Source organism: Pelodiscus sinensis, chromosome 2 (genome assembly GCF_052426305.1).
Source record: "Pelodiscus sinensis isolate ZL-2025 chromosome 2, ASM5242630v1, whole genome shotgun sequence".
Classification (NCBI taxonomy): Eukaryota; Metazoa; Chordata; order Testudines; family Trionychidae; genus Pelodiscus; species Pelodiscus sinensis.
This window is the reverse complement of record NC_143053.1, coordinates 121,308,432-121,321,997: the sequence shown is the minus strand read 5'-3', so window position 1 is coordinate 121,321,997 and position 13,566 is coordinate 121,308,432. Positions and strand designations below refer to the sequence as shown.

Sequence of the window (13,566 nt, the reverse complement as noted above, 5' to 3'; positions counted from 1 at the left end):
GTATTTAGAAACTAGCTTATTTTTGTCACTGCATCATTTATTTTAAGTATGCATGGCAGATGCCATGCAAGTTTGGTGTGAGCGGGAAGGAATATTTGATGTAAAATCCTGACACGTTTCCACCAAGAGCAAATGATCTTCATTAAAGGATAAAAACCACAAACAATGCTACAGAGTCATAAGATTGTTCAATGAACTGTAGAAAACCTGTGACAAATATTTCAAAATCAAAGTCAGGAATTACAAGGGTTATTTTCCATCAAATTTGTTCTTGCTATATGGTGCTCACAAAAACAATGATCAGACAAAAATATCCTTTTATGAAAATATGAAAATTGTGGACTTCATGAAATTACATTTGAACATGAATTTTAATAATGTGTTCAGAATCTAATATTTTGATATTTAAAAATGCAATTATAGGCCTTTGAGATATCTGTGACTATACAGGTGCAGAGTCATCTTGTTGAAACTGTGTAAAACACTAACCTCATGAGATATGGGAACCTTCCCTTGCTCATGTTAAAGGCATGTTGTTAACTTTGCTGATTAATCATCATGGATTGCAGTCCACTGACTCCTGGAATCTGTGCAACCCAAGGTTAGGTCTAGACTATACTCTTATCAGAAAAAGCTACGCAAATTGTACTCCACAATTCGCATAGCTTTTTCCAATTGCTTTTCCAGAAAAGCCTCCTCTTTTGGCAGAGTCCTTATTCCTTGTAGAAGGAGGTATACAGGGCTCCCCGAAAGAGCGTGTTTGCTCTTCCACAAAGGAAGTGGAAGAACAAACGTGTTCCCTGGACACGGCAGAGTTTTTCCGGGATACCTCTGTATCCCAGAAAAACCGGCAGTCTAGATATTATAAATCAGCCAGCCCAGCTGAAATGCTGTACTCAATTCATTTTACTAAGAGTTTACGAGTAACATTGATTGTAGCAGACACTGTGAAGCAAAGTAACAAGCAGATTAACATCTGGAGTAATAATTCTATTTTGTAGACCATAGTGCATAGAATAAGGTGTGGTAAGTAGGGGGAAGTACTTTCAGTAATCAACAAGACCTCAAAAGCATCTCTATACTGTTCTCTCTAAACAGAGACAGAACAGAAGAGACACAAATGAAACTCCATAAAATGACTGGACTTTCAAATTCCAAAAATTACATTTTGGCATTTTATTTCCCGCAAATCAGTGTCCCTGATGCAGCATATTCATTTATTCAGTAGCAAATTCTTCAAGAGACTTATATAAGTCCCTTGAATAGCTAAGAGAAGAGAGAAAAATGTGCAGGCTCATTAAACAACCTTCTGCCAGTACACTGATCAGGAAGAGACAATTAGGATGCTTGGTCTACATATTTGCATATTTTGTATACAAACAAGTGTCACAAGAGTTAAGGTCAATTGGAAACCAAGAGGAAGAAAAACATGCTCTGCAGCAACTTCTCTGGCCATCTCAGAAACAGAATCAAGACACTCCAGTTGAAGACAGATCTAGCTGTGTTTAGCCTGAAAGATAATAGACTGGATGTATGACCCTTGAGGGTGAAAGACCCTTAATGGGGGAGTGGAAGAAGATCCTTGCATGATAAAAAAAATGCATTTAAAAATCTAATTTAGTATTACAAAGATTATGTGATGGCTATCTCATTAAATAAAATGGCTATACCATTTAATGAACCAAGCCTGGGTCACTATAAAATGAAGTAAGCAAGCAAACTGCATCTGTATAAAGTTATATTGGGGATATATTATCCAATATATTATGGCTTTAGAGTCTTCTCAACCTATCTTTTCCCCTATTTTATTGGAAATCCAATTGTGTCACATTTCTCTCGTCTGGACAAAAGCAATTTCCAGTGAGCTTTTTCTTGTAAAAATTAAAGCAGCTATAAGTGCTATTGAAACTGGAAAACAGCAGGAATCCTGATTTTCATCCCCCAGTTAGAGACTTTGATTAAATGTTATTTTTTTTTAAAACACTGTTTCACTGTAAGCTTTATAAAGAGTGCATTAAATAAAAAAAAGACATGGATGGACATTTTTAGCTCTGGCCTCTGCACCACTACTCACTCTCACTTTCAGGAATAACTTTTATTAATATAATGCAATCATTTTTAAAGCCTTTTTGTCTCAGGGTAATATGGGAGTCTCCAGTGACTGGGTACGTCTGGACTGCAGAGTTTTTCCAGGATACCATCCAAGGAAAGCATCCACTCTTCCAGAAAAAAAAATGTTGGAAAAGTGGACGTATTTTGTTGACATCTCTTTAAAACTTGTTTTACAAAAAAATAACGGATGTTCTGAAAGAGTTTTACCTGAAATTTGGCCCCATGTAGACCAAATTTTGGGAAAGCCTCTTTTGGAAGTAAATTGGAAAAAGATACGCAAAATATGCAAATTGTGTTTCTTTTTCCGATTTATCTTTGTAGTCTAGACATAGCCATAGATACACAAATGCTCTCAAAGTCTGGAAAACAGTGAAGACCTGACAACTTACTTCCACAAAGACAGCAGGATAAAGGTGAGCCTGTTGTCCAGCTTGCATGAGGTCAGGCAGCATTGAGAAGTAAGCTAAAATCTGGGTTCCTACTTTAAACTGGGTAAAGAAGAGACCACATAAACAGAATACTTGGCTCTTTTTCCAGAGCTGGTTGACAACAGGGAAGCACCCTCTCCTCCAGCTATAACATATTAAACAGAACATGAGCTGACTCCCCTGATAAATTAATCCTCCAGTGAGGTCACAATCCCATTTGAATCCCAAAGCCTTCAGATAAATGAGATTGGACAGTAAATTTTTGTTGCACCATAAAATGAGAGGCAATAAGAAGAACAGTTGCCCCATTAGTAACTCTTCTCTCTACTACAGTAGCCCCGAACTCCCTTCTGTTTCTTTCTGACACTCCAGAATTCATCACAAAAGCTGTCAGAATCATTGTGGAAAAGAGCATCTGTACTGACATTTCCTGAACTAAGAACCACCACAGGATCCTCTTTGTTAATACTAAGTTGCTTCAAAGGAGGTACACCACTGGGCTCTGGTACCTCCAGGAATACAATCTCAGACTAAAGTACAGAAAACAGTCACTCTGGTTTTTTTGAACCAACTGTGAATTTTGTAAGCCTACCTTACTACACTAGTTTTGAAAGAACATCAAGCAAAAGGGAGACAAGGCAGTTTCACATCTTCAGCTGTCAGAGAAAGAGTAAAGACAGAATAAATGTATCTGTGTATATGACATTTCTTTGAAATTCCCAGATTACTTCAAAGATGCACTCCACTTCACATTATAAAGTCCTCATTTTATTTTCTGTAACCATAGCAAATAATGCATAATTATTCAGAAAGACTTGCCTTGTGTGATACAACATTTTCTGGGTTAAACCTTGCATACATATAAGAGTTTTATATTTAAACTAATAATTAAAAAACAAAGACACAGGGCTAGATTTTCAGGGCGGTGAATGGCAAAGTATGGATACAATTCTTAATTGAACTATAGTTGTTAATTGAGCTCTAACATGCACGATACTATGTGTACCAGATTACTGATCTATGGTTTAAAAAATAAATAAAAAAAGATATGGTTTAAGATGCCTGTTAAATTCTGTTATCTGAAGATTATCGTATCATACGTGAAAATATCTCATATGTAACAAGATAGATTATTTCTGTTAAGTAATATAAAATGTCTGAGTTACTTCCAAACAAAGAATCCTACAGTAGAGTCCCGATTATCCGATGTAAATGGGGCCGACAGGCAGTCGGATTAATGAAAATGTCAGATAATACGGAAACGGCCCAGGATGTGAACAAATTCTTCACTATATTGTGAGGGGGGTCCAGACCTCTTTAGCCAGACCTCCCCTTAATCACTCCCTGCACCAGCTGTGCCCTGCGAGAGGCCCAGGGAGCTCCCACTCCGCTGTGGGCTGCCAGTACGCTGCGCCCCAGACAGCTCGGAGACAAAGCAGCCAACAATGGCCATGGCTTGACCCCTTCCCCACCTCCCGGCAGCAGTGCCAGCCCACACCCTGTGACCCCGCACGTGCCTTGTGGCTGGATCTCACGCACTGGTCCCCCCTGCTCGCTGGAGTCAGGGCTGGGTTTGAAAGGGCCGCTGCTGCCCGGCCTAGTCCCCGCCGCGCAAAGGGAGGAGCAGGAGCAGGAAGCGGCGGCCAGGTGGCCCTGGAACAAGGCTGCAGGAGCCCCTGGAGAGCGACTCGGGCTGAGCATGGAGCAGTCTATGTGGCTTCCCCTGTGTCGCCCCCGTTGCACCCCTTCCCGCAACTGCTGCCCCTAAGAGGCCTGGTGACAAGAGGAAGGCCCCCAACTCCCCTCAGCACTCATCACCATGACAGGCAATGGAGTGGCCCAGGCACAGTGGGCTGGGACCAGAGTGCACTGACAGACAAAGTAGAGTGGTATGGCTATGTCGGATAAAGCGGAAGGTCGGATAATCGGGACTCTACTGTATTTAGTAAAGTTCTATTACTTCAGGCTTTAAAACAAGAAATGTGATTACTGAAAAGCTAGTGGAAATAAAATTTCACCTGCTAAACATCTGTTCTTTGTATTACATTTCTAAATTACTGCCCCTTCCATTTGATTATGAGGCAATCAGAAAGCTAACTGCTGGAAACAGGATTTTTCATGAAAGTATGGTGTACAAATAATGCCATGTTTTTGGCAATTTATTATTTTTTTAACCTCTCACATTTGTCACTTCACTATATCAGTCTTCCTGATGCACCTTGTGTGATTACTTTCCCAGCCAGACATGCCAACGTGTCAGTATTTTTGCAAAAATGACATTTGGTTCCTCAGCACTCTCCTATGGCAATTGTGCCAACTTTGCTCTTCTGCAGGTGCCTAAGGATACACTAAATGGTCAGATTGCTAATGACATAGACTAACAAGATGGATGAAGTTGGAGGGGCAAAGCTCTTCTTCAGGTCTCAATCTGGCTTTAAAACTCGTCTCTCACATCAACAGAAGTTGGTCCAATGAAGGATATTACCTCACTTACCATGTATCTCTAATATCCTGGAACTGACACAACTACAACAGCATTGTGATGAGAGTCTTTCCCCCAGACATCAATTTTTATTTGGTGGCAGATCCTGGGATTTATTTTGCTGTTTGTTCTCTCGTACGCTTCCTTTATTTTTAGTATGTCATATTAACTTATTTTCTTATGGGCAAAAAAGTCAAACGGTCAGAATTTGGAAGCCTGTGCATAATAGAAAAGTCTTCTGTTTTGCTAAGCAAATAGTTTTTGAAGATTTTTCTTCTAAAATGAGAGCGATGAGGGAAAAACACCTACCTAGCAAAATGCATCTTTTCTTCATATGACATTCTAGAAATCTGAGAAATTAATCAAAGGAATTTTCCAGTGGCAAGAGTCACAGAATTACTTTGCACACAAGTTGAGAGACTCTATCAATAGCATGATTCATTCTCATTCAATCTGCAGTATGCTTGTAATTAGCAAGTAAATATTTCCTGAATTTCACACTTGTTAAGAGTCTCAAATCTAGACTCAAGGTACAATTTTGTTCAGATTTGATCCTCTGAAAAGGTATATGCCAGACTTTCAGGTGTGAACAATACTGTATCACTTGTAGCCAGATACTGTACTTCTTTATAAGTAGCTAGGGCTGTCTCACAATTCTAACTCACCTCAATCTGGTCATTCAGATACCAATCAAGTTAATATGGCAATGCAGAGTGGTCACATCTATCCTTCACATCTTTATAACTATTACTCCTGAATCAAACAAAACAAGTGAAATTGAGATCCACAAGGACAGAGTTACTATCTTCTCTGTTATCCTCTGAACATCACTCTAGCCACAGTTTTCCTAGACAATAGATAACTTGAGGAAACTAGAGAAGACTTTTGCTTCAATTCAATGCGATCTCTCTCTAGTGAAAAAAGTTCATATAAATAGGAGTGCATTTCACTTGGTTTAGACTCTGTCTCAACAGTGAGTCAAGGGTTTTAAAGCTCTCAACACTTTCATATTATATTCAACAGTACAGAATAAATCAAAGTCTAGTTTTGAAGCGTGGAATCTGGAATTGACATAACATTTCTCATGGTACTTTGAAACAAAGTATTTGGAAAGGAGAAAGGCTGGAAAATGTGTTTCTTTTTACATAAAACGTTTGGCAAAAATAAAACAAAACAAAATACATTTTTGGTGGGAAGTCAAAATTTTCATATGCTTACTTGAAACATTCATTTTGTCAAAAGTTAAGTTTTCTGCCACCAGTTTCAAAAAAAATTTTTTTGACTAGCCCAACAGGAAATACAGAATTTCTTAAGTAAAAATGTCTGATTTAGACATGTTCCAGAACTTCTGAAAATCCAGCTAGATGGAAAAACTTTTAGAAGATCTCAAATGAATGTTCTCTGTGGTATGAGCCTTATATAAACACCTGTCCAATTACATCCCAAGTGATTTTAAATTACTTTAAGCATATAGGAAGTTCTTTAGTATGACCATTGAAAACTATACATTATAACATGCTTAAAATATACATTCAAATTAGTAATATTCTAAAAATTGAACAACATTAAGGAGTTTGGATTTTTACAATATCTTTCAAAGGCTCTCATAGCATTTTACAAATGCTAATTAATAATATCTCACAAAAGCCTTCTGAACTAGGTAGAGGAACAATACTCTCAATTGGTGTGCACTCTTTTTCTGTATTGCAATTTTCAGATTTCCAACATCAGGAAAAAAATGCAATTAACTCCTTTGTATAAATCTGCCCATCACTGAATTGTTTTTAAGTTAATGAAAAGGAAAGTTGTGCCTGGAGGGAATGCAAACACAGAATCCCTGTTTATCTGCAACAGCAGGCAAGAGCAATCATAGATTAGCACAATCTGTGAATAAATCTTCTATTAACTCCCTATTTACACAGCCAAATGCCATGTATTTTCAATGAATTTTGAGTCATTTGTATCATTTCCAATAACATCGAAATAGAGTAGATTATTAATTTCTTAAACCAAAAGCACTGGGACACACTCATCTGTAGGATGGAATAGAGGTCAAACTGCCCCAGCTTTGCTACTTGTAATTCTAGTCCAGTAGAGCAGGCTGCATAGAGGTTCTTGGGGGCTCAATACAAAATATGAAACCAACGCACCTCACTTTATTCACCCTAAGACTGAGTCCCAAAGAGGCCTATTAATTAATAAGAGAGATTAAGACTTGGATTTTTCAGTTTAAAAAAGAGGAGACTAAGGGGGAATATGATAGAGGTCTATAAAATCATGACTGGTGTGGAAAAAGTAAATAGGGAAAATTATTTACTTATTTCCACAATCTAATAACTAGGGGTCACCAAATAAAATGAATAGGCAGCAAGTTTAAAATAAACAAAAGGAAGTTTTTCTTCACTCAGCACACAGTCAATCTCTAGAACTCCTTGCCAGAGGATGTGGTGAAGACTGGAACTTTAACAGGGTTCAAAAAGAGCTAGATAGATTCATGGAGGTTAGGTCCATCAATGGCTATTAGCCCAGATGGGGTAGGAATGGTGTCCCTAACCTCTGTCTGGAAATGGATGAGGGAGAGGGATCACATGTTGATTACTTGTTGTGTTCCCTGCCTTTGGGACATCTGGTATTGGCCACCATCGGCAGACAGGATACTGGGCTAGATGAACCTTTGGTCTGACCCAGTATGGCCGTTCTTCTGTCCTAATTTTATGTCACAGTCTCAACTAGGCTACTCCTGTGGTGCTTTGCCAGATCAGAGCCAAAGCGATGAGCACCTTGAAGAATCAAGCAATGGTGTTAAGTAAAATGCCTAACCATACGTTTTCAGGTGAAAGACTCTTGGAAATGTAGGACTATTATGATATTTGGGCAGTGATTCTGGTCAGGCTTTTCACCCTCTTCCCTTCTGAATTAAATTGGAAAGATTATTGAACTGCAGATGAGTGCACCTTTAGTACTTCAAAAAAGACAATAATATTTATCTTTAATGTAGTAAAGATAAAAGGTTAAAAAAGATTCATACCACAGACTACCATGTGCTAGTTCAAAACCTTTCGCTATGCAGGCTGTAAACACACTATGTGTAAGTTGATTTGCACATTTAGGGGATTTTGTTTATTTTTAATACATACATACATACAAGAAAGTAATCTATTATTATAATTATTAATGAATCAACTGAACCAGATACTATTAAAGGGAATCTCAAGAAATCAATCATTTGTTCTGTTTAATATTATTTGAGCAACAGACTGTAAACTAAAATTACTACAGGCTCATATTAAAAGAACATTTTTCTCAGCCACCCTGTGAAGAAACCTCACTGGTGTCTGGGATAATTCTTCGTGACATTGTGAGAGGCGTGGCTACTTAAGAAAGACTTGGAAATGAACCACTACTCCTCCAGATCAAGAAGAGACAGTTCAGATGGTTGAGGCACCTAATTAAGAATACCCCCCTGAGAGCCTTCTTTGGGCACTCTACCAGGCACATCCCAATGGGAGGAGGCCTTGAGTCTGACCCAGGACATACTGGAGGGATTATATCAACCAGCTAGCCTGGGAACACAGGGAAATCCTCCAAGAGGAGCTGGAATCTGTTGCAGAAGAAAGCAAGGTCTGATCCTCTCTATCCTCCATGTTGCCAGTACAACTCTTACCAAGAAAAGCAGCATGCAAGGAAAAAGAACAAGAAGGACATTTCCCCCCACTAATATTTGTTAAATTGTAAATATCCCTGGCATTTCCACTTAATTGTCCAACACTCAAAAACAAAAACAGATACAAAACACGTGTATATCATGAAATCATTACATCTTCCTAAAAGTATAGGCTGCATTAACCTTAGAGAAATGTCCTTTCTGGGGGGAAAAAAAATAACAAAAGAAATATCCTCATGACAGATTCAAACAGATATACAATTCTGAATATACAACTCTTCCTTCCCATATGACATTTTTGTTCCATATAGATTCACAAATTCTTTGATGACAAAACTGTGAATTCTAATGAGAGTTTTGATTAAAACTTATTCATATGCTTTTAAGACTGCTTTGACTGGTGTCGAAGAGCTTAAAAATCCTGAAGCTTTCTCTCTGAAGTTGTGATATAAAATACCTAAACAAATAATCTCAGTTCACAAAGTCAGCAGTCTTATGTAGAAAATTTAATCTACATCACAAAAAAAGATCTTTATAGCTCTCAGGATTTTACAGACCTTAGTTGGTAAATGAGTGCATGTGCTAGAACATAGCTCACACTAAATAACATCAAAAACCAATTTAATAAAACACTATATTTCTCTGGACATGGAGGTCCTACAGAGTGCAAACTGTATAGGCTTTTAAAAAGTGGGGCATAAATGTTATGTACTGCAGGGTCCCCTTTTGTGTTTTGTCTGAAGTCTAACACATCCACACAATGGGAAAATTCTTTCTTAGTTCAGTTGTGACATACATGCTCCTGTCATAAGAAAACGAGCAAATCATATCCCACAATCTTTTTTACCTATTAAAAACTAAATCTCCACTCCATTTCAGTGGAATCCTCATATCTTCTAATCAACTTAAATGCCCACTCAGTTTATATCTGCATACATATACATTGTCAATGGAACATTGGGAAGTGCTAATTTTAATAATTTAAAAATAAGACACATCATATTGAAATTATTAAAACTAACAGTATTTCATGCATGAATAAAGTGTGTTTTAAAAAACTCTGCTAAGTGGAAACCAATTTTCATGAGACAGGTGTGCCTTTTAACTGATAACCTACAGACTAAAATTCCTGCCAAATGTTAAGTTTCTAATACCTTCTGCTGAGGCTAAACAGCGGTTTAAAAAAAAACTACCATTATTATTTCTTAATATGAAATCTTCATTGTTTTCCCCTACTCATTCCATACTTGAAAATGGATCGATCCCTTCCGATTAAACTTCTTGGGGGAGCGGGAACTGCTCCCTGGCTCAGATTCACATCAAAGTTCATCCAAGACCATTATTAACAACTGAAATTCACCCTTTGTAATGGAAGTGCTCAAGCAACTGTATCTGTATGTATCATTACAGTTGATGTACGGAAGTGTTTTGTTCGTAACAGAGAACTAACCTGGAAAAACACACTTTATGTACATTCATTAAAACCGAAGACTCAGAGGGTCGCCATGTTAGTCTGTATCTACAAAACTGAGGAGTCTGTGGCATCTTAGAGACTAACAGATTTATTAGGGCATAAGCTTTTGTGGATAAAACCCACATCATCAGGTAAGGGGAGTGGAGTTTAGAGAGGCCTGGGTATATACGAAAAAACAAAACAAAGAGAGTACTCATTCCTAAAAATGTCTCTAAACTATTATGTAACAATCAACCATACCAAGTCAAAAAAAGTTATATTTCTGAGTGCGCTTGGTTTGAAGATAGATTTTAAAATTTGATTTTAAGTATGATTAAAAGTTATGTGATTAAATTCTTCCACAATATAAAATTCAAAGGCAAAACTCCATTCTCATATAAGCATGCACAGCTCCTATTCATATCTGAAGGCAAAATTCGGGATTTTCTCACAGTACATTTCAAAGCAAGACTACATCTCTGTGGGTTAATGCTTGTCTGTTAACCTATGTTACAGGGGGGCTAACTACGGCCTGCGGGCCACATCCAGACTATCAAGCCGTTTGGTCCAGCCCTGGAACTCTTGCTGGGGCGCAGTGCCAGGATGACCTTGCCAGGAGGATTCAGCCCACCTCCTGGGCAGGCAGCGCAATGGGGCAACTAGCTCTGGTCTCTTTCCTTTGGGTTCCCAGCCCCCAGCCTCAGCTTCTGAAGCCCCTGAGCAGCACAGTCACAGTGCCACAAGCCCCACTGCTCTGGGTGGTACAGTTGCAGCCCCAGCCAGACAGTGAAATTGCAGCACCTGAGTGGTTCAGTCAGGGGGTGTGGATAAGGGCTGTCCCTAAGCATACATAAAACACTTCGCTGTGTAGGCCACATGAAAATTTTGGGGCACTGGTTAGAAGCCACGTGGAGTCAGAGGGAAAGCCCTTAGACCCAGGCCCTAACCGAAGATACATCGGGAGTGGGGGATAAAAAGAGAGGGGAAGGGAAGCCCAATCCCCTAGCAGAAGCTGCCCACAGAGGCTGGGGGAGGGAAGCCCTGAACTCCAGGAGAAGCTGCGCTGGGCATGGGCCTATTTGCATAGAGCCCCATAAAGTGTAGACAGCCCTGGTGGGGAGCAGGAGTGTGGGCTAGAGAGTGGAGGATGGGGGAATCAAGGGGTAGGGAATGGGGGGATTGAGAGGGGATGGGGAGCAGAGGGGTTGGTTAGAGGGCAGGGATCTGGGGGAGGGGGATTGGATAGGAGGTTGACTGACTGAGGAAACAAAATCTCTCTCAGTCTTTCCTACGTGGCCCTCCATACAATTTCTATACCCAATGTGGCTCTCAGGACAAAAAGCATGACCATCCCTGTCCTACATTACTGAAACACTTACTAAAATAATAAAGCTTCAGGGGGTAGCCAAGTTAGTCTGTACAGGTAAACTGAAAAACAAAACAAAGAGTCTGGTAGCACTTTATAGACTAACAAAACATGTAGATGGTATCATGAACTTTTATGGGCACAGACCACTTCTGCTATGACCACGAAAGCTCATGATACCATCTACATGTTTTGCTAGTCTATAAAGTGCTACCAGACTATTTGTCGTTGTTTCAGTTTAAAATAATAAAATAAGTTTTATTCAGTTAAAATATAAACATTTTAGAATGCACTTACTGGAAAGGCGTAAACAGAAATGATAATGTTGTTTCCTTCTTCTGAGTCATCTTAACCTGCAACCAAAATATGAAATCAATGAACATAAAAGCTGTAACTAAAAATGAAAGCTGGTGAAGTGATTAGGTTAAAATATTACAGGTTCTTAATGCTGTAAAGAAACAACAAAGGTCTATTTCTTTCCACAAGGGATGGGGTTTTCTACTCTTGTAAATAAAGATACACACAGCGTATCTCTAAAGATTCAATCGTGCTCTTAGAAAGGCAAATGGGAGCCATCTACCAGAAATTTTCATAGTAGGATTTCCACAGTGTACAAGGTGGGGAAAAATAATCTATTCATAATAGATTTTGATGTTTATTGAGTGGCTCCACTTTGAGCACAGAGTCACTGAAACACAATTGAGGAACTGAATCAAAGATTTGATCATACTTAAACACTGGTATTGACTCCAACAGGAACTAATGCACTACTGTAAAGATGTGAAATGATGCTACTGAACTTCTCAAACTGGCTGTACACAAAAGTGGGAGGCTTTGATGAAATCATAGTCACTCAGCCTATAGGCCCTTGAAAACAACTTTCAGGCTTCTTCAACCAGTTTGACCTGGGGCTTAATGAATGCATACAAGCAAGGGAATTTCTAATATGCTGTTCCCAAGATCTGACAGCTTGAAGCAACCATCTTCTATATACTTCATATTCATTCAAGACAAAATCCTCCCCCAGGAAACACAAAAAGTGGTCAGGTTAGTCCATCATAGGAAACTTATGGACACACGTGGCATCTCTTTAAGCTGTTAAGCTACTTCCCATTAATTTTTTTAGTTATATGACTTTTCCTTCAAAAACACAACCAATGCCCCTAAAATAAGCTAGGAAACAGGAAATTTAACACTAAAAAAAGATAGGATAAGAGTTAATGATAGCAAAGAAACAGGAACAACATGGGAGAGTGAGATGGGAAAGGGAGGGGAGGAAACCTTATTCACTAAAGAGGCAAATGTACCTGAAAACAGTGAAGTACACCATCAAAGTAATAGTGAAGAAATAAAGGCTAAGGGGGAAGGTTGGCTTAAGGTATACAACTTCAGCTATGTAAATAATGGAGCTGGAGTTAACGTACCTTAAGCTGAGCTTGGCGCCATCTCCACAGTGGGAGATCAATGTAGGAAACACTCCTGATGACTTCCCTTATTCCTCATGACAATAAGGAATACTGGCATCGACAGGGGGTGCCCTCCACGTTCAATTTAGAGGGTCTTTACTAAACCCACTTGTGACGGACCCAGCAGGGTCCGCACTAGGAGCGGGGGAAGCCCCCCCTCCCGAGCGGGAAGCGACCGCCGTACGTGGCAGAAAGCCGCTCAGCGCTGCGCCGCCGGCCCCGCCGCGGCAGAAAGCGGGGGCGGGCGCACGCCGGGGAAAGCAGGGGAAGCCCTGGGCCGCCAAGAGACGCCCGGTCAGGGCGCCACGGTTTGCGTCCCGGGGCGGAGCCACGGGCGCGCCCCGGCTGGAGACGGATCAGAGAGCCCCGGAGGAGGCAGGGCTTACGCCCCAGACGTCACCCGCCCGCGACCATAACCGGGGCGAGGAGACGCTCAGGGGAGGGGGAGTGAGAGGGCAGCCATCCTGGCTTCCCAGCACCCCAAGCACCCGGCCTTCCGGGCAACAAAGGGAGACGACGCAGGCATCTGGCGACTCGCCCTGGGATGGGCACGGCGTCTGCAACGGGGTGAGTGATTTGACCTTGCGCAGGAGTG

At 40.1% G+C, this 13,566-nt stretch overlaps 1 protein-coding gene across 5 annotated transcripts in view; it reads right to left on the bottom strand.

Moving 5' to 3' along the window:
• Window positions 1-13,566, bottom strand: part of PIGN (phosphatidylinositol glycan anchor biosynthesis class N) — a 160,175-nt gene that overhangs the window by 81,386 nt on the left and 65,223 nt on the right. For all 5 annotated transcript variants that reach the window (XM_075921393.2, XM_075921390.2, XM_075921392.2 and 2 more), the window contains one exon: window positions 11,803-11,858. In XM_075921393.2, coding sequence (XP_075777508.2) covers window positions 11,803-11,858 — 56 coding nt within the window. The remainder of the gene's footprint in view (window positions 1-11,802; window positions 11,859-13,566) is intronic.